At 45.0% G+C, this 18,285-nt stretch overlaps 1 protein-coding gene across 1 annotated transcript in view; it reads right to left on the reverse strand.

The window, feature by feature from the left end:
* DYTN (dystrotelin) overlaps positions 1-18,285 on the reverse strand; it is a 59,931-nt gene that overhangs the window by 19,358 nt on the left and 22,288 nt on the right. The window contains exons 4-9 of the mRNA XM_059726259.1: positions 11,670-11,769; positions 9,475-9,546; positions 8,965-9,128; positions 8,254-8,365; positions 5,326-5,471; positions 440-608 (exon numbers count right to left, since the gene is read on the reverse strand). Coding sequence (XP_059582242.1) covers positions 440-608; positions 5,326-5,471; positions 8,254-8,365; positions 8,965-9,128; positions 9,475-9,546; positions 11,670-11,769 — 763 coding nt within the window. The remainder of the gene's footprint in view (positions 1-439; positions 609-5,325; positions 5,472-8,253; positions 8,366-8,964; positions 9,129-9,474; positions 9,547-11,669; positions 11,770-18,285) is intronic.

The raw sequence follows: 18,285 nt of genomic DNA on the forward strand, positions 1-18,285 counted from the left end.
TGAGTGAAAATGAAGAGCTGATGTTTTCTGAGTGGTGCTTTGAGCCTAGCAAGGAGTGTTTTGACTCTAAAAAGGCTGAGAACCACTGGTATAGAGCCTTAATACCTATTCTAGATTGGATGGAGAAGAGGAAGGCCATCTTTTTTCTCTGTCACAGTGGCATAAAACATAGTCAGTGTAACTGAGAATTGGGTCCATGATGTTATTCCTTGACATGTTACTTGCAATAGAAAGAGGTGAGGTATTTTGATACTATCAGGAAAGGAGCTAGGACTCCAATCACAGATAGGGTATCAAATATGCTAAAATAATAAAATAAGGATAAAAATGAGCAGAGGTTTGAATTTGGTCCTTAAGGTGACAGATTAAAAATGCAGTCTGACAGCTGAGGAAGATTGGTGTGGCTCTCCTCCCTAACTGTGATTCTTATTTGACTCACCTGTGCTTGCATCTTGTATTGCTCTGTTGCCCTATTGTCATTCTCTGTCTGCTGTACCACAGATCCCCTTTGAGACATTTGCTTAGGTGAACCTGGGCCAGGTCCATGCACAGAAGAGGCTGGATTACAATAGGCAGGTGGTGGTGAAGTACTTGGTTCTGTAGATGGACTGCACATCAGTAAAGAAAGCAAAAATACAGAAAGGATGAGATGAAACACCTAAGAGGTAAACTTCAAGTTTTCCCCTCCTGGGACCTAAAAACATCAGAAATAAAACCAACAAGTTGTTAATAGATTAATGACCAAGTGATGTGCCTGAATAAAAATGACAGTTTAGAGGCAAGTACTGGTAGTTGTCACCACATTTGTATCACAGAATGGATCCTTTGCAGCAGACTCCATTTTGTTAATTAAATGGAGGCTGTGAAGTGTCCAGAACAAGATTTTATTTATCTCTGATTCATCACCAAAATACCTCTTTCTTTTTTAATTTCCCTTGGTTTCTTACCCATTAGCAGTGAAGTTGCAACTGAATTAGCCAATTTAACTAAGAAAAGTCTTTCCAGATCAGAAATCCTGCTGCCCTTTCTGAAGAAGGCAGAGCAAAAATGGGATCTTCTCAATGATACCTGGATTTGGCAACCCAACATTATTTTTTCTCACTGATCACCCCTGCCTGCCCAAGTGTGATGGAAACAAAAACCTGCCAAGTTATTGAATGGCATTCTTGACTCAGAGGAAGATTAAGTGAAGGTCCTGTAAAGAAGGAATCTTTGTTTTCTTTTTGTTGTTGTCGCTAAATAAAAGACTTGCTGTATATTTTATATTTAGTCATCTTTCACTCTAAGGTGCAAATATTTAATTGATAACCAATAACTTATTACCACTGTACATAGTCCATCAAATTCCTTATACTGTAGCTGTGGTACTGATTAGTCTTCCTATATTTAAAATGTCAGTTTGTAATAGCAATAATGCTCCCTAGTGGTACAGGAGAATAAAGTTTAGTAAATATATTTTCTGCTGCGTTCCCATTAGAATGACATTCAACCCTACCTATAAGGTGAATGTTTCACTTAAGCCCTATTTGAAGGATAAAAGAATGGGATGGAAAGAAGTGCACTGGTGAAGTAATAATCTGTAATAATGCTGACTGTCTGTCTTGCATAATCATTTTCTTCAGTTTACTGATTTAAATTTCAGCCAAAGGCAAAGTGCAGGAAAGCTTCAAATGAAGAACAAATAACTCATTACAAACTTATGTGATAGGAATATGCTATTGCAGTGAACCTTCAGTGAGCTCTTTCTCGTGTGAATGACTTCAAAGATCATAGATTATCCAGTAGTGGAGAGAACAGAGATATAGGTCAGTTACCTAGGACTAAAGGGATCTAACTTGCTGTTAATAATCTCCAAGAGCTGGTGGACTACAACACTGTGATCCACTTCACAAAGCAGGGAACAAGAGAACTGACCCAACCAATACTGCACATTTTTACAATTTACATGCATTATGGTAGGGCCTAGCGGACACGCCTGAAACCAAGGCCCCCATTATGTCCATTGAAAATCTGGTCCTTGACCAAAGAGTTTACATTTGAAATTGGCAAGGTAGACAAAGTATTGTTATGCCCAATTTACAGATGGGAAACTGAGGTTCAGAAAAGTTAAGTGATTTGTCTGATATCTGACAGCAGATCAATGGCAGAGTTGGGCACTGATCCTGGTCCAGTGCCTTAAACCAGGAAACCGTCCTGGAAGCAAACAGAAAATGGGACAAAACACAACATGGTTTTATCCAGTGAAGTTCATATCAAACAAATCTAGTATCCTTCTATGACAGGAAAACTAACTTTTTAGACAAAGGAAGGACAGTAGACCTAGTCTGTCTAGACTTAAAGCTTTTGACATAATGCTTCCTAGGAAATTTTTAGCTAAATTGGCAAGAATGGGGATCAATGCTGTAATCATAAAGTGGATAAGCAGCTGGCTGAATGGGAGACTGAAGTGGGCTATGTTGAAAAGAGAGTGATTACTAGTGACATTCTTGTAAATGGTTTTGGAACACATTTTGCTTAACATTTTCATGAGGGGTCTTGGTGTAGGAATTACATGAGAGCCCATGAAATCTACAGATGACATAAAATGGGAGAGAGGAAGTTGCCGGTGTTGACGAGGACAAGATTATAATATAGGGAGATTTAGATAAACAACACCATTTCTATGACTGCACTCTGCAAAATACAGTATGAAGTGCAAAACTGAGCACTTGGGGCCTAATGGCAAGAACTTTTGTTATAAGATGGGGGTTCATTGGCTGGAGGCAACAGAACAAGTGAGTATGGGTGTATTGGTCAGTCACAATCATTAACTGTAAATTGCCAGCACGTGGCTATGAAAAAGGGTAATGAAATTCTAATGTGGATTAGTTGGGTATATTAAGTAGAAACAAGGAAATTGTTGTACAACACTTTGGTGAGATCTCTTGTACTACTGTGTACAGATCTGGTTAGTAATACTCAGAAATGATTAATTTTGAACTGAAACAGCCCCAAAGAAGGGCCACTAAAATTAAAAAGTGAATGAGGAACCTATCTTTTTAAGAGGAGATTAAAAGAGCTTGACTTTATTAGTTTAGCAAAATGAAGGTAGAAACAGGACATGATTACAAAAGTGTGTGCGCACGCGCACACGTGTGTACACACATAAGGAAAATCAGGGAAATACCATATTTAATTTTAAGGTAAAGAACAATATTGGCACAGAATCAAATGCCTACAAACTCATTATGAACAAATTTAGATGGAAAATGAGGAGCGACTTTTTAGAATAGTTTTCCAAGCAAAGTAGAATGGATTAAGAACTTCAATTGCTTCAAGATGGAGCTTCATAAGTTTATGGAAGGGAGAGTATAATAAGACAGGGAGCTGTATAGATCTGAAGATGTGATATGTAGATTCTAATATTTGCAATCCCCCAACAAAAAGTCCTTTTTTAAATACATAGGGAGAATGAAGAAGGCCCCAGTCAGTAGGGCTAACTGTACCTTGTCCTGCATCCATAGATGCATCACGAGCAGGTCCAAGGAGGTGATCCTCCTCCTCTATGTGACACTGGTCAGGCCGCAGCTGGAGTACTGCGTCCAGTTCTGGGTGCCGCACTTCAGGAGGGATGTGGACAGCATCGAGAGGGTCCAGAGGAAGGCCATCCGCATGATCCGGGGGCAGCAGGGCAGACCCTACAAGGAGAGGCTACGGGACCTGAACCTGTTCAGCCTTCACAAGAGAAGGCTGAGAGGGGACCTGGTGGCCATCTATAAACTTGCTAGGGGAGACCAACGGGGTTTCGGAGAGACCTTGTTCCCCTGAGCGCCTCCCGGAGTAACAAGGAATAACGGCCATAAGTTGTTAGAGCATAGGTTTAGACTAGACATTAGAAGGCACTACTTCACAGTCAGGGTGGCCAGGATCTGGAACCAACTTCCAAGGGAAGTGGTGATGGCTCCTACCCTGGGGGGTCTTCAAAAGGAGGCTCGACGTTTACCTAGCTGGGGTCATTTGAGCCCAGTTTCCCTCCTGCCCAGGCAGGGGGTCGGACTAGAAGATCTACAAGGTCCCTTCCGACCCTACTTCTATGAACCTATTAGATTTGAGAGGTGTAACTTTCTTTGTATGGGAGATGTCTGTCAATCAGGGCTTCTGCTGATTGTCTGTAGTGGCTGAGAAGGAAATTTTTCCTCCCCCAGCATGAATGCTTTATTGATTTCTGAGCTTTTGGGCTTTTTTTTGAAGCACTGGAAAATGGCTGTGTGTCAGGGTGGGAATTATGACTGATGAGTGCTGGTGCTTCTGTTTGTACTTGGGAACCTCTCAGGTACCTGACTAGAGGATCTTGCTCTTCTGCTCATGTCCATTTGATTGCCAGGTTTGGGGTCTGAAAGGATGTTTTCATTCAGGTCAGACTGGCAGTGCTGTGGGTTTGTTTGTTTTTATTTTTTTGCATTTATCATTAGCCTGAGGCATGGCCATTTTCCTAAGATCCTCTGAGCACACATTAGTTGAAATACTTGGACACTCAATGGCAGAAATGTATTGCTAGTGTCCTTGTTTCCCTGGCTTTTGACCTGTAGCAAATTGTAGGGTGTTTTAGAGTTTGTTTTTATAATGTAGTTAAAAGAGACTGAAGTGAATGATTTTTAAGACTCTGGGTAAATGGTTGCCTGTGAATCCCGGGAACTGGTCTTCATGGCTTGAGAGGCCTCTATTCAGCGCATGTTTCATCCTGTCCTCTCTGCTCGTCATAATTCTGCAAGTTCTTCAATAGCTATTATTCAGGACCAAAGCAGGATAGAAATTATTCTTCTTTGCCTTTGCAGCAGGGCGTCAGAGTTCTAAAAAATAATTATTCAGCTCCTAGTTTCTCAAACTAGGGATCCTGAGGTAGAGATCATGAACAAGAGGCATTGTGATCACCCTCCCATGCCTTATGGCAGCAAGAATCTCCCAGGGTTTTTATATTGTAGCTTGGTCATGGCCTGGAAAAGGCTGTCAGCCAGTGCCCCACATAGACTATATTGGCCTTTTCAATGGGGCAGTGCCTTGATAAATTGCACAAAGACCTATTTCAACTGACTTATTTTTAAAAAGAAGATGAATCTATGATAAATGGGTGGTAGCTGCTTTTGGCTGTGTGGTTACAACACTTCTGTTTTATTTAATCTTATTTATTTCATGTTCTATAGATGAATCACTGACCACATTTCACTTACAAAACACCAAAGTTATTTTCTTAATGGGCTCAGCCAAGTAACTTATGTCCAAAATGACTTCTGCTTTAGAACTGTTAGAAGCGAGTAACGTATCTTGTCTTTTCAAAACCACACTCACAGGACTGGCTCAGGTGCTAGGAGATCCCCTCCCTGCAGCATTTCCAAGGCTTTCCTTCTCTGGGCCTCCTTTCTTCTGCAGCGCTCTTGAAACAGATTGTTTCTGACAGTGCGGAGAAAGAGCTTTGCGTTCTCCTTTGCTGACATCTGCTGGAATGACATATGACAGAGAAGGGAGTGGATTTTAAAATAAGCATTGCCCAGAAGCAGCAGGCAGTCCGTCAATACAGGCCCAGACAAAGCTGAATCCTTTCCTTTCCCACCTACAAGAAAGCAGGAGCCCACATGGTTGACAGTTTAAGATCTGGCTGCCCGGGCTCATTGAGGGAAACTGAAATAAGGGAGAGTCTGGTAGGTAGGACACTCATTCTGAACTTAAGGAGATCCAAGTTCAGATGCCCTCTGGGACCTTGGGCAATTTGCTTGCTGTTTCTGTGCCTCATTTCTTCATAACAGTTATGAAGTGCTCAGATACAACAGTGGACAGGTAAGATAAAACGTTAAGAAAAACAGAAACAGAAACCCTTGAGTTTCAATCCCATCCTGACAGTTTTTGTTGCTACAGTTTGTGGCAAATTCCCATATTTGGGGCCTGGCTCCCTCTATAGTGGGCACGTCTACACGTGACACTATGTCACCGTAGCAGCGCACTATGGTGACATAGCAGTTGCGGGCAAAAACCGTGATGCTGCAGCTAAGCTATGTCGCAGTAGCGGCGTGCTTTCTCAGTATAGCATGTCGCTACAGCAACATGGCAGCTAAAATAATCATGCACAGCGCACACAGTGCAATACCACCTGTTACTGAACTGTGCCAATGATGGCACAGCAACAGTGGTGCCATAGGGGCATGTGTAGACGAGCTCAGTGAGTATTAACAGAGCTCTCAGATTTATTAAATAGTTGAGTATATTCCATAAAACCCTCAAAATATCATCCAAATTGCAAACTGGGACAGATTCACTGAAGTGTATCACTTTATATCAGCAAGTAATTAACTATCTTTTTAGTTAGAAAATATATATATATATTTGTTATTTGCACCAGAGGATGCATGATGAAAATAATTACAGCTCTTTGTGGATACTAATATTAGTCGCTCTTCCCCAGCTTGCTGGGAACTTAGTAGAGAAGAAGACAAACCCTTGTCTTTAGCTACATAATACAACTATGTTAGAGATAATCCATGATCTTTCCCAAGGTTGTTTAAATAATGTATCTGAAGACTAGTAAAGGGCCTAGTTCTTCATTTTCCTACACGTTGTGTTATAGCTAGGCAAAGCAGATGTAAAATGCTGACCTCCTGATAGTGGTGTCATTTTTTATCTTATTATGCAGGACAATTAATCATTTTAAGAGAACAAACAGGAAAACACAGTGCGAACATATCATGTACATTATACTAATGTCCTGTGATGGTAATAAAATTACCACAAGATGTCAGTATGGTAAAGAAAAGAAGTACTGAAGTGAAATATTTTCTCTCTGCCTACTGCTCCAAGCCTTTTTAAAAGAAACTTAGTATTAGACACACAGTACTATGCTGTGTGTAGAAGCCAGTTGTTTTGCTGTTGCTTGGGTTGTTAAGGACTCCTTGGACATGGGTCTTGTGTTCAGTCTCATTTAGGAGTTGGGGGAAGTCAATGGTAGCCTTAGGGTTGTTGAGGCCCTGGGCAAGAGAGTCATTTGGGGCCCCTTAGAGGCTTAATTTTGATGACCTATAAGCAAGTCAAACATTTTCCATTTCAGTTTCACTTTGCCCTATCCATGAAACTGCAATGAAAATATCTTAATACAATATTGATACAAATATTCAGTGTAATTAATTTTTATTTTTATAAAGTCTGAGGCCCCAGGCAGTCACCCAGTTTGCCCTCCTCCAAGGCCACTACTGGGGAAGTAAAGTGGATTTCTAAACTGCTTTCAGCACAGCTCATTTTCAAATGCTGACAGGGCTGAAGGCCCTGATTCTTCCAGCACATCCCTCTGGACAAAGTCATGGTGTCCAGAGACTCTTTGACTTCAAGAGGGCTTTGTACAAATGTAGGGGTTTATTTGTGTGGATCTTCTTGAAGCAGACCTGAACATTTCTTGCTTGCAGAGGTGCTTCTTTCCCTGTTCCCCCAGCTGGATCACGGTATGTGTTACCTTTGCTTCTTATACGGCTTCTTAAGTCTTTTAGAACAATAAGTGTTTTGCAGCAGACTTTTATAAACTGTTGCGCAGTGCCCAAATGAAACTTCTCAGTGCTACCACGACATCTATATATTATATTTAATATATTCCTCGGATGGACATGATGACTTTCCACTGTATAGAAGAGGCTGAAGTTGGGGTGGGGGCAGGAGTGGGACAGAATCTCCTTGTTGTCTGTGGCTTCAGACTGCCATCAGCCAAGCTTGAGTAGAGCCAGGGGGAGAAAGGTAGTCTCCTGTAAGATACAGGTATCAAAGCCTCCAATAGAGGGTGACGGTTAACCTATAAAACAGAGGAAGCTTCACAAGGAGTTAATGCAGCTTCAGGCAGCATTAACACCTCACTGGACATGTGGTGGGACTGGGAGGGATGGGCAGTGAGGAATATGTTCCTGACACCAGACTCCTTCCCCACCCGCTATTCGTGTACAAAACACCAAAGCAATGGAAGGTGCTTTCCCCACGTCCAAGAATGGGCTGGAGGCTGCTTTGGAGCACTGCCCTCTTGTATCACCCACCGAAGGGAAGACGGGAGCTGCTCCAGAGACTTCCACGTGACTAAAACTGTTATTTAATTCAAAGTAGAATACAGATCATAAACTTAAATTTACTCGTCTTTCTCTGACTTAAAGTTGCCAGATAGTTAAGGCTGATTTGTTTAATCTGATATACACACAATAAAATCAACGTAGGTGCCCTAATCAAGCAAGTAAATCCATTAAATTGGTACAGTACCTGCACACAGTGCTCAGTTACAGGGTGTGATTTTTTGTGGGGTTTGCTGAGACGCCCAGTGAAGAAGCAGGCTTGGCAAAGGTCAAAATTTAGGCACTTCACGCAGCGATATCTGTCAGGAGAAAACAGAAAGGATCAAGCTAACTCTCGGGTCTGAGAATTTCTTACAAAAGAATTGGGATGCTGGCAATCAGCATCCAGATGAATTGAGTTCTTGAGAGATACTGTTAATAGAATAATAGTTTCCCACACCAACAGGAGAGCTGAGATTTTATTAGCAAAACAGGAGTTAGTTGTTGATCTGATGATACTGTTTCTTAGAATGCATCGTTGCAGCAAAACTTCATACAGTGAAGCAACAGTTGTACTTGATATCACCTTAAATACTGCAGCTGCATCTTCGTTCTCTCTCATATAGCAGCTTATCTCTAGAAACAGTTCACTAGGAGCTGTAATATCACTGCATGATGTAAGTAGGGCATATAACTTTGGGAAAACTAAGAAGAAAATAACCCAAGTAAATACAAGCTATAAAAAAAAAGTAAAATTCCATGTCATGTACTTTTCCATGTCACTGTATGATCATATTCCTTTAATGCTGTTACATATCTTTGCCTTTCTATGTCCATTTATACTGTCTGTCATGATGGGGTCCTGATCCTGGTGGGCCTCTAGGTGATGCAAGTAATATTACAGTACATATTGATTCACCTTAATCCAGTGATGGGAAAATTCTTGCAGACTCTACATCTAACATTGTGAGTGACCATTTTAGTGGCTGATAATTTATGACAAGTAGGAAGCCACAGGAGAAGGGCGGGTTCAGTTCTTAGCCAAGATAGGAATTTCTCTTCAGCAACTGCTGAGTTCAGAACCTGGAAAAGAGTATCAATTTTATGCATTATTGCATTACATAAAGCTCAAAATATAAACTCCCATCCTAAGCCAAAATCTGTAAACCCAAATGATTTCCTGTCTAATGTAGGACACCATTGACTTCAAAAAGTCTCCATGCGAGGGCAGAGATCCATGCTAGGTACCTCATTATATAACTTCCTTCATTGGTGTCAAGTCTGCTCCAGAGGTTTATCCCTTGGGATTTGGAAATAATCCTACCCCTTAAAATAAAGTAAACTTGGATATTACCCTGTGGTACCTTGACATTTCACTTGGTCAACAATGTTCACAATTGCCTCCACAGACCATCTGAATTCTACTCACCCCATGGAAACAGCTGCGAATAGCTATTTCCACACAGGATGAAGCACAGCTTTCCCCCACGATGGCTGGAATCTGCACCAGAAAGAAAATCAGCTATTCAGGAATACCATGCTAAAAAACAGATGCTGCCACCATGTTTTACTGGGGTGGTATCAGAGCACAGATGGAGAAGCATCAATAGAAAAGCCATTTGCTTCCTTTACTAGAGGAAGGACTGTTTTAATGCAGGCATGTGATTTCAGCATGTAATTCCAAACTTCATTGTGTGTCAGAGTGACTGTACCTCCACCCCAGTTATTATATATCAATCAACATATTGTGCTGTCAGGCTAGAGCACTGAACTCAGTAGTGGACAGACTTTGTTTTTGCAACATAGGCTTATTCCATGATCTTTCTAAAAATGCTGATGTGACAAAATTCACCCTGACTCCACCATGGTAGTATCTCCTATCTGAGAGCTCTTTGCAGAGTAAGCTGACAGTTTGTTTTCAGTGAGTAATGCATGACCAATAAGGCCCTGAACCTATAGGCAACTCTGCACAGGGATGGACACATACCTCAATGGAGCCTCTTCAGCACTAAGAGGTCTCAGCATGGGTGCACATTCATACTTGTGGAACTACTTGTAGGATCTGGCTATCATAAGCTCTGACAAAACTCTCAGCACAGAGGCACTGATGTCAATGGGTATTTTGACTGAGGCTATGAACAAACATACCTTTTAAACTCTTTAGAAAGGGAGGGGGAGCTACTGCTGCTTGGGAGCATGTAACAGCTGTTAGATGTACCCTCTATATCTGCATGCTCCTGTAGCAATACAAGATACCTAAATTACTGTAACTTTCACCTGGACTGAAACAGGACTAAAGTTGCAATAGTTTTGCTATACTTGTATTGCTACATAATTATGTAGATATAACAGTTGTGTCATAGCAGCTTAGACTGATATAATTTAATATCTATACAATTGTTGCATGCGTCCATAGATTTGATACCTACATTCAGATCCTAGAGCAGTTTCTGCACAGTAGATCTCCATCTCCTGAGAGACCAACTGACTTTATTAAAGAAGCCTATGGAACCTACGTCCCATACATTTTTATCCCTTGCAATAACTCTCTTGGAATTCCTCTTTGAGACTTGCTGTCTATTCCGCACATGCAGTTTAAGAGCAGTGACAGTACCTCATGTAAGTCTGTTAGTAGACTTCTCAGGGCACTCCGACTCATCGAGGCCTCCTCCTGATCTTTGTCAGCATAAAACTGAAAGAAAGCTGCAAGCAGCCGGAAGAGATTGCTTAGAATCCTGGCAGAGTCTAAAGAGTCTGAACTTACTCACAAGAAACACTAACGTGACAATCGCTGGATACCTATTCCATCATAGCTAACGAGTTAGAATAGTTTCTAATTCTTGATGATTAGGCCAAGTAAGTAGGAAGAGCACACAATGAACTCATTTTCATGACCATAAGAACTTGCCAGTCTACTGCTGGATTTAACTTCTGTGATGTTAATTACAAATCAATTTATGTAAAACATATACCTGTGCAGAAGGCCAGCCAAAGGCCCCACATAAACTCTATTTTGAGGACATGCGTCATGCATAACCTTTGTGCTGGCCCATTGTATAGAGGGGAGTTTCACTTTTAATACTCAACTCCTTACCTATTATCATCTTTATTTCAAGAGTTCTACCTTTTTCTGTCTGAGACTGAATGCAAGTCATCTTTTCCCAATTACAGTAATTGAACCTGGCTTTTAACTTCTAAGCTTTACTTCTCTTAAGGGATATTATGAACTGCTCTGAGTTGCTTATACAAGAGGCATTATATAATGGACATTGATTAATGGATGCTATTCTTCTGCATCAACCTTTTCTGACAACGTAAGGCAGTACATTTTATTTCCATGTATTAACTTTTTGTACAGAAGGACTCTGTTTTCTTTCTGCATAGAAATAAGATATATTGAAAGTGTTGTCAGTACTCAGCACCTAAAAGAGAGTGTAAAGGTCATGGATTCCCACCTCTGTATTTTGTAAGCAGACTGTCTCCTGAGAGAGCAATTAGGGCCCCTGCAGCAGATCTGGCTTTGATAACACTTGTTTCAGATCTGGAACAAGAAAAAAAAAGTTAAGTCAGGAATGTGAAACTAAAACTACTAGAATTAAAAGTGTTGTTACAGTGGAAAATGACCTCAAAATCCACAAGGCAAGAATTCTTATCGGTGTTATCTCTTATTGAACCAACTGTATGGTTGGTATAGGCATAAATAAGCTTTTGAGCATCATGGTATCTGAAGCAGACACAGCTGAGACATAAATAAAAGATATTGGCCACAAGGACTCTTGCCTCTCCCAATAAAAAAATATCACCCATAAGAATTCTTGCCTCTTGCATAGCTCCTGGACCATCAGGGCAACAATATCATCTCAACACTACCACTCTCACAGTTTGGGCCCAGCTCCAGTGAGAGAAACATGGGTATAAGCTGGCCGCTCCCCTGTGAGCTAGGACCCTGGCGGACCCATAGACATTAGACATTAGGGCTGGAAGGGACCTCGGAAGATCATCGAGTCCAGCCCCCCGCCCAAAGGGCAGGACGTCAGCTGGGGTCATAGGATCCCAGCAAGATAAGCATCCAGTTTCATCTTGAAGGTGTTCAATGAAGGCGCTTGAACAACCTCCGGCGGCAGGCTGTTCCAGACCTTGGGGGCTCGGACAGTAAAGAAATTCTTCCTTATGTCCAGCCTGAAACGATCTTGTAGTAGTTTGTGACCATTTGTCCTCGTCATCCCTTGGGGCGCTCTGGTGAACAAACGTTCCCCTAGATACTGGTGATCACCCCTGATAAACTTGTAGGTGGCCATCAGATCACCCGAGCCTGCGCTTTTCCAGGCTAAAGAGCCCCAGGGCTCTCAGCCTGTCATCGTAGGGTCTGCTTCCCTGACCCCTGATCATGCGCGTGGCTCTTCTCTGGACTCTCTCAAGCTTCTCCACATCCTTTTTGAATTGTGGAGCCCAAAACTGGACGCAGTACTCCAGCTGCGGCCTCACTAAGGCCGAGTACAGGGGGAGAATGACATCCCGGGATTTGCTTGAGAAGCATCTATGGATGCAAGCCAGCGTTTTGGTCGCTTTACTAGCCGCAGCATCGCATTGCAGCCTCATGTTCATCTTGTGGTCAATGATGACCCCCAAGTCTCTTTCTTCCATAGTGCTAACCAACATAGCACTGCCGAGCCTATAAGGATGCTGCGGGTTTTTCTTCCCAAGGTGGAGAACCTTGCATTTATCGGCGTTGAACACCATCAGATTCTCATCCGCCCACTTGCTGAGCCTGTCCAGGTCAGCCTGGATCACCTGCCTGTCTTCTGGCGTGGATGCTTTGCCCCAAAGTTTGGTGTCATCGGCGAACTTGGCCAGTCCGCTTCTGACTCCAGTGTCCACATCGTTAATGAAGATGTTGAACAGTATGGGTCCAAGGACAGAGCCCTGGGGGACCCCACTGGTCACAGGACACCACGATGAGTGACTTCCATCAATTACTACCCTCTGGGTCCGACCCCGGAGCCAATTTTCCAGCCAGTGGATCGTGGGGGACCCAAGGCGACAATTGGCCAGTTTCCCTGACCTGACCTCCAGCACAGAGCCAGGAGGCAAGTGGGGCTCGCAGTGGGTGGGCACTAGATAGAGGGGGCAGCTGAGTGGAACCAAAGAGGGTCATGGCCCCCCACAGCTCCTACTTAACTCAGCCCCCTAGGGAGCCACGCAACTGGAGCGGCCTGACGTGTGGGTTAGCATGGGACTTACCTGCCCCCTTCTCTGGAGGGACAGGGGATACCTGTCCCAGAGAGCAGCGTGGCGCTGGCAGCAACCTGTGCATGTGCAGCACTGGCTGCAATCTGCCTATGTGAGGGTTTTAAAAGGGCCCCCCAATGGTAAAAAACCCCCACACAGTTTGGGCCCTGCTCCAGGGAGAGATGCATGAGTGTAAGCTTGTTGTACCCCTATGAGCTAGGACCCTGGCAGACTCTCTGGTGGACCCCTGACCTGACCCACAGTGCAGAGCAGGGATGTAAGTGGGGCCCACAGTGGGTGGGCACTAGATAGAGGGTGCAGCTTAGCAGAGCCAAGGAGGATCGTGCCCCCCATGGCTCCTACTTAGCCCAGCCCCCTAGGGAGCTGCGCAAACAGAGTGCACAAACAGGCATGCTCTGGGCCCAGTGCGTGAGTTTGTGTGGGAGTTTGTGTAGGAGGGTGAGCAGGAGGGGCTATTAGCTGGCACTCTCAATCTAAGTACAGGTTACTGGGGTGGGCGAATGAGAATAGGATGGGATTCAATACTGACAAGTGCAGGGTACAGCAGTTGGGCAGTAAGAACCAGCAGCATACCTATAGGCTGGGGAACTCCCTTCTTGAAAGCACAGTGGCAGAAAGATCTTGGAGTCATTATCGATTCCAAAATGAACATGGGCTGCCAATGTGCGGATGTGGTCAGGAAGGCTAACCGCACTTTGTCATGCATCCACAGATGCATCACAAGCAGGTCCAAGGAGGTGATCCTCCCCCTCTATGTGACACTGGTCAGGCCACAGTTGGAGTACTGTGTCCAGTTCTGGGCGCCTCAGTTTAGGAGGGATGTGGACAGCAACGAGAGGGTCCAGAGGAGGGCCACTCGCATGATCCGGGGACAGCAGGGCAGACCCTACAAGGAGAGGCTACGGGACCTGAACCTGTTCAGCCTTCACAAGAGAAGGCTGAGAGGGGACCTGGTGGCCATCTATAAACTTACCAGGGGGGACCAGCGGGGCATGGGGGAGACCCTATTCCCCTGAGCACCTCCCAAAGTAACAAGGAATAACGGCCATAAGTTGTTTGAGAGTAGGTTCAGGCTGGACATTAGAAGGCACTACTTCACAGTCAGGGCGGCTAGGATCTGGAACCAGCTTCCAAGGGAAGTGGTGCTGGCTCCTATCTTGGGGTTCTTTAAGAGGAGGCTTGATAATTACCTAGCTGGAGTCATATGAACCCAGTATTCTCTCCTGCCTAGGGCAGGGGGTCGGACTTTAAGATCTACTTAGGTCCCTTCTGACCCTACATCTATGAATCTATGACTGCAGCTGTCCTGACATCTGTTGGGAGGACCAACTCCCTCAGGTCAGCCAATCTCTTGGCAGCTATTGTTGACCTATTCCTGTCTCAGATTGTCAAAGTACCGACTAGGGGTAAAGCCACTGTGGACTTAGTGCTTATCAAAGGGGAGGACATGGTAGGGGACCTGAGGACTGGAGGTACAATGATCATGATCTGATTAGGGTCACCATTCACCAGAAGGCTAGGATCCCAATTAGTAGAACAGAAGTCCTAGATTTCAGAAGGGCAGACTTTGACAAACTCTGGAGGCTAGTTAAAAAGGCCCTCAATGACCAGTGACTGGATGATTTGGGAGTTCAGGAGCGATGGTGCCTCCTCAAGAGCAATTCTCACTGTTCAAAAAGATGCCATTCTCATGCGACCAAAAAGCAGGAAAGGAGCCAAGACACCCACTTGACTCAACAGGGTTATTAGAGAACTTTTGAAAAAGAAAAAAGATGTATGTAATCAATGGAAAAAAGACTCATCAACTAGAGAAGAGTTCACTTATAAAACCAGGGTCTGTAGGTATGATACAAAAAGCCAAGGCAGGCATGTAGATCAAGCTGGCATCTGAAATAAAGGACAACAAAAAGTCCTTCTACAGGTACATGGGGAGCAAGAAAAAATCCAGCTCCACTGTGGGACCCCTACTGAATATGCAAGGGCAGCCAACAGTTGATCCCCACAAAAAGGCAAAGCTCCTAAATGAATACTTCACATCAGTATTCCAGAAAGCTAACAGGACCTGCACACCTGTTCAGAGGCCCAGGGAACATGGGGAAGCCAACAAACAACATGAAATTAGTCCCAAACAGGTGAGGGTCATCTTAGAACAATTGGATGTTTTCAAGTCTGCTGGGCCAAAATACTTATATCCAAGAGTCCTGAAAGAATTGACTGAACTCCTAGCAGGACCTCTGGTGAAGATATTTGAAAAGTCATGGAACTTGGGGGTGGTCCTGGACAACTGGAAGAGGGCCAATGTGGTGCCCATCTTTAAGAAAGGGAGGAGGGATGACCCTGCAAACTATAGAGTGGTCAGTCTGACTTCAGTCCTAGGAAAAACTTTTGAAAAAATTGTTAAGGAGGCCATCAATCACAAGCTTCTAACTGACAAGGTATTAAGAAACAACCAGCATGGCTTTGTGGAGGGTAGATCATGCCTGACAAACCTGGTGTCCTTTTATGACCAGGTAACTAACCAGATGGACAAGGGACATGAGGTAGATATCATTTACTTAGATTTCAGTGTGGCAGTGCACTGTGTGTGCCTGCCACTTTAAGGGCCTGGAGTTGGCAGCCTCCAGGTGCCTGATGAGGGCAGCCATTTTGAGGCAAGGGCTGCCTATATAAACAAGGCAGTTTGGCTGCAGGAGGCCAGGCAGCAACATTGCCTGGCTGAAGGGCTGCTGAGAATGGCCTGGAAGTAAGGGGGAGCTGCAAGGGGATGGTAAGGAGGGTCCGGGTTCTGACCTGAAACTGCACCCTGCTGGGAGTGGGTGGTCTGGTGGGGCTCTCAGTGGTGTGGGAGCCCCCAGGAAATGCCAGGCCAGTTATCACCCCGGTGAAAGGCGGGCTGGGGTGCCTTAACCCCTAGCTCCCACCACCGGGTGGGTAACCCTGTGTTTGTGGAGGGGTCCAGAAGGTGGACCCTGAGAGAGTGAATGAGTACCGGGCGTGGTGCTGTGGTTGCCCCCAGGAGAAAGAGGGTAGTGATGCAGTGAGCCTGTGGATAGAGAGTGAGGGGCTAGAGACCCAGCCCGAAGGAGGGAGTACCCTCGACTGGCCCAAGCTGGGGCTAGGACCAGGAGGGTCAAAAGGGCCAGGGGCCCACCATGAGGGATGCCCAAGAGCCGGGGGCCTGGGGTTCTGACCGGCCTGGAGGTGGGCCAGGGCAAGAGGCCGAAGGTCCCGGGGGGACCATGCCCGTGAGGGGAAAGTAGCTTCGGGGGGGGGGGCTAGGTAGCCTGGATGACGGCGGAGAGGCCACCTGATAGGAGAGGATCATAGAGGGGTCCTGTTCGGAAGATTCTGGGGCCCAGTGTGGGGCCGGTGACTATGTGAACGCCATGATGCCATCTGCGAGGCCTGGGCTGCGGTATTGGGGAGGTTGGAGCTGCAGAGAGCTCCCCCTGGCATCGGGGCACTAAATGGGTAGCCTCCTGCTTAATTGACATCTTAATTGAATCAATTAACACCAAGGCATGGCGGATGAGATAGGTGGGCGGTTGCCCAGAGATAGGTGGGCGGGCCGTGGAGGTCGGCCCCGAAGTGGCCCCCTGTCACATTCAGTAAGGCCTTTGATTCTGTCTCCCATGGAATTCTCAGTTAAACTGGAGGGTACTGGCCTGGACCAGCCTATAGTGAGGTGGGTGCCTAACTGTCTTAGAGGCTGGTCCCAGTGAGTTGTAATCAATGGTCTCATCCTGAAGGGCTATCTCCAATGGTGTCCCACAGGGATTGGTGCTTGGACCCGTGTTTTTTAACATATTTATTAATGACTTGGATGGAGGGGTGGAATGCTCTATGATTAAGTTTGCTGGCGATACCAAGCTGTGGTAATGCAGGAAGACCAGAGGATAGGGTAAGGATGCAGGACAGCCTAGACCAGGCTTGTCCAACATACGGCCTGTGGGCCGCCATGCGGCCCTCCAAGCTGTTTTGAGGCCTGAGGTGCTGTGATGGGAAACGAAAGTAAACACTGTACTTTCGTTTCAGGGGGGAGGGTGATGTGATGCCGCTTCCTGTGAGGTTTTTGAATATGGCTCGCTGGCCCACTGGGTGATAAAAAGTTCATGATCCGGCCCCACATTCAAAAAGGTTGGACACCCCTGGCCTAGACAGACTGGTTCTATGGGCTGATCAGAATCAGATGAGGTTCAACAGGGAAAAGTGCCAGGTCCTTCATCTGGGTAGGAAGAACTTTCACCCCAACTACAGGATAAGTGGTAGCCCACTGACTGGCACATCATCTGAATGGAACCTGGGGTCACAATCAACCAGATGAATATGAGCCAACAGTGCAAGAAAGTTGCCAGCAGGGCAAATAGGACTCTGGTATGCATCAGCCGATGTGTTGACAACAGATCCCAGGAGGTGCTTCTTCCTCTCTACTCAGCAGTGGTGAGGCTGCAACTGGAGTACTGTGCCCAGTTTTAGGCACCGCACTTCAAGAAGGATGCAGATAAACTTGAGAGGGTACAGAGAAGGGCCACCCACATGATTAGCGGCCTGAAGGATAGGTCCTATGAGGAAAGACTCTGAACAAGCCCAGCTCCCAGTCTGAGTAAGAGGAGGCTGAGAGGTGACTTGATAGCTTCCTACAAGTATGTCAGGGGAAACACCAAGATCTGGGGGAGCAACTCTTCAGGAAGGCACCCCTTGGGAGGATGAGGACCAATGGGCACAAACTAATAGAAGGAAGATTTAGGCTGGACATAAGCAAGAGCTTCTTTTCCATAAGGGTAATTAGAACCTGGAAGACACTCCCAGCAGAGGTGGTGCAGTTGCCATCCTTGGAGGTGTTCAAGAGGAGGCTGGATAAGCACCTTGTTGAGCTAGTTTGAGCTTATTAACCTCCTGCCTATGGCAGGGGACTGGACTTGATGATCTAACAGGTCCCTTCTGGTCCATTGATTTTTGATTCTATAAAACATGGAAAATATTGAAATTT

The sequence above is a fragment of the Alligator mississippiensis genome, chromosome 4 (assembly GCF_030867095.1).
Source record: "Alligator mississippiensis isolate rAllMis1 chromosome 4, rAllMis1, whole genome shotgun sequence".
NCBI classification, from domain to species: domain Eukaryota; kingdom Metazoa; phylum Chordata; order Crocodylia; family Alligatoridae; genus Alligator; species Alligator mississippiensis.